This window comes from Phytophthora infestans, genomic scaffold (genome assembly GCF_000142945.1).
Source record: "Phytophthora infestans T30-4 supercont1.339 genomic scaffold, whole genome shotgun sequence".
Classification (NCBI taxonomy): Eukaryota; Oomycota; class Peronosporomycetes; order Peronosporales; family Peronosporaceae; genus Phytophthora; species Phytophthora infestans.
In genome coordinates, this window is record NW_003303420.1 from 46,637 (window position 1) to 49,334 (window position 2,698).

Genomic DNA, 2,698 nt, shown 5'->3' on the forward strand with positions numbered 1-2,698 from the left:
TCCAGTAATTTCCAAAATATCGAGACGTACAACGTGAAACCAATTTTCTTTATTTGTAGAATAACTGGATTTTCACATCCTGTTACGATTTTATCAGCGGAAATTCCAAACCGGTTGGCTAGTATCCCAGCCTTAAATACGATTCCAAGTGGCTTGAGGTGGTTGTAACGGTATGTGAAAGACTCCGACACTTCCGGCAGGAATTGACAATACTTTCTACAAAAGAAAATATGTTTGCGAGTGGAGAAACTCTGGCTTAAAAACCAGGAATTGCATGATTTCAGCTGATGTCTGGGTACGAGATACGACCATTCCAGCGTCTCGATACGAGGTACAGCGCGATGTAGCTTACTCTACGCATTGGTGTCAAGCGGCCGTTCACAATGTGAGCCAAGACGACAGACAAGTTGATTGTACTAGCCATCTTCTCGGTAAACAACTTCATGCCCATGATGATGTACAGATCTTTCGCTCGAATGAGGACGTCACTCCCACCTAGCAGTACAAACCCTTCATCCCTTACAGCCTTCGAGGACGTGAGGAACAAGAGCGTACCGTCTTCTCTTGTCTGAGTAATTAGCGTGTTGTAGTAGTAGTACATGCCTAGTGGGCCTCAGCAGCCGTAGCCTTCGAACGACGTCATTTGATCATGTGCCCGTTTATCAGCAGGCTCATACTCATGCCGGTATTGACGATATTGTACCATCCGTAAGCAATCGGGTACACTAGGAAAATAACCAACCCCACGTAATGTTGCATCAAGGCATTTAAAGTAACGTTACATTCGCTAGCATTCTGTGGCCAAGACGACGAAGAAGCCACCATATAGTGCGTCGGATCTCCTCTTGTGAGACTCCACAAGAAGATGGATAAAGATCCAACCATCCACGCCATTCGAGAGAAATAGTAGGCGTCATTATTTGCCATTTTTGGCCACAAAGTAACGGCAGCACGCACGTCCAGTTGATGCAGCAGAATGAAGCTCACACCGGCAACGTATACGATTTTCTTGTCGTAGATAGCTCGAAGTGCACTGTTACTGTTCCCACGAAGGTACATGATGTCAAAGACTTGGTAATACAACACATACACGAGCTGTACGGCAATGATACAGAACGTCGGTAGCCGTAAGAGTTGCTGAATCAAATGATACGTATTTAATGCCCCATTGCGCGCATTGACAAGGATCATAAACACCAATAATGCCAGTGCTTGGGCAGCCACTACAAACGTAAATTGCAGTCTGGGTAGAGTGATTGATGCTCCTGCAATCCGATACAGAATAACATTCACGTACTTGCTGCCTTGATAAGGTGTAGCAATCTCCAGTTTATCAGCCAGTGTCGATCCACAGGTATTTGATGCGATAATTCTGGCAAAACTCTGCCTCTTTTTGGATGGAATCGTGAGTCCTTGGCCTGTACCTTGCTTGGATACCACGTAGAACATCCGCTCGCGTACTGAAGTCGGCATGTCCATAAAATCAAACCACTGAGTCGTCGGACCTTTAATTGCGGCAATGAACGCTCCTGACATACCTCGAATATCACTAAGATCGGGAATGATCTGCAATTTATTCTCGTTTACACAACTTGGAGGTTTTTTCAGTCCAACAAAAACACTTTCTCGACCGTTTTCTACCCATGTTCCTGAAGCCACCAGTCCTCCAATGTCCGCTGGAGTTACCCAGACTTGGACATACAGTACTGTACACTCACAAACTCAGAGCCATTACGACAGAGTCCATAGGCACTCACACCACCTTGATGTCCCGTCATTAGGATGCATTCCGGTCCATTAGAGTCCAAGATAGAGCACGCTCCATTCGAGAAAGTAGATTGGTTTAGAAACGTAAAATTCAGGAAACTTGTGGGTTTATTCTCCTTCTGTGGGTAACGTTACCACGAGACTGCAGTTGCGTTGTTGTTCATAGCTTCGACGTACGCATTTAAGAACCCAGTCTCTAAGAAATAAGCAGGAGCGAACGACGCATTCTTCTTCACGACAGTGCCAATATCGTCCGTGACTAGTTCTGCATCAATAGATCCGTCAAAAAGTGGGGCAGACGTGATAGCAGGAGCCAAATAGAGTAGAAAAATGCCGACGGAAACACGAGCTCGAGACGCTTCAGCTGGTCGCGCGTGCTTGATTGTTACGGAACAAGAAGACACTAGCTTGAGCGGTTGCAGCTCCCGAATGCTCATCGACACGACGTCATTCTCGAGTAACTGGCGACGACTTAATCTTCGCGTTATCTCTTGAAATCTTTTAGGGATATTGCTCACTTTAGAGCTCACGACGATCGGTCTGCGGGAAGCAGGAATACCGTCAGCGGTCGGGGAGATTGGCGTGATCGTGCCACCCTTGCCCATTGCTCGCTTCGTCACGAAGTATGTGCCTAATGTTAGAAGCCGTCTAGGTTGAGCTAAAAGTGGAACTGACCGGCTCACATCTGTTTTTTTTTTATTTACAATAAAGGAGGACGGCCCTGTTGTTAGGACATCTAGCTACCAATTCAACATGTCCACGGCAACCTGATGAGCAGGGGTCTGTTTGGCTTCAAGCAGACACTCGAGACAGAAGAGCATGGACTTTTGCATGACATCGGCGCCGATACCGACCGAGATCTTCTTGTTCACTACGCATTTACCGCACAAAACGCGTCGGCAGACGTGGCACGTGCCACCGCGTTGAAGTA

The 2,698-nt window shown here is 46.7% G+C and overlaps 2 protein-coding genes across 2 annotated transcripts; both read right to left on the reverse strand.

Annotated features, from left to right (window-relative positions):
- Window positions 1-280: 280 nt before the first annotated feature.
- Window positions 281-759, reverse strand: PITG_21404 (uncharacterized protein; the record flags this gene model as incomplete). Its single annotated transcript, XM_002894923.1, has 2 exons — window positions 281-612; window positions 678-759. 2 exons carry the CDS (start codon window positions 757-759, stop codon window positions 281-283), a joined length of 414 nt encoding a protein of 137 aa, XP_002894969.1.
- A 28-nt stretch (window positions 760-787) lies between these two features.
- PITG_21405 (uncharacterized protein) lies at window positions 788-2,204 on the reverse strand (the record flags this gene model as incomplete). The annotated part of the gene is made up of 4 exons (XM_002894924.1): window positions 788-842; window positions 890-1,676; window positions 1,739-1,883; window positions 1,941-2,204. The coding sequence occupies 4 exons, from the start codon at window positions 2,202-2,204 to the stop codon at window positions 788-790; spliced, it is 1,251 nt and encodes a 416-aa protein (XP_002894970.1).
- Between the last annotated feature and the right edge of the window lie 494 nt (window positions 2,205-2,698).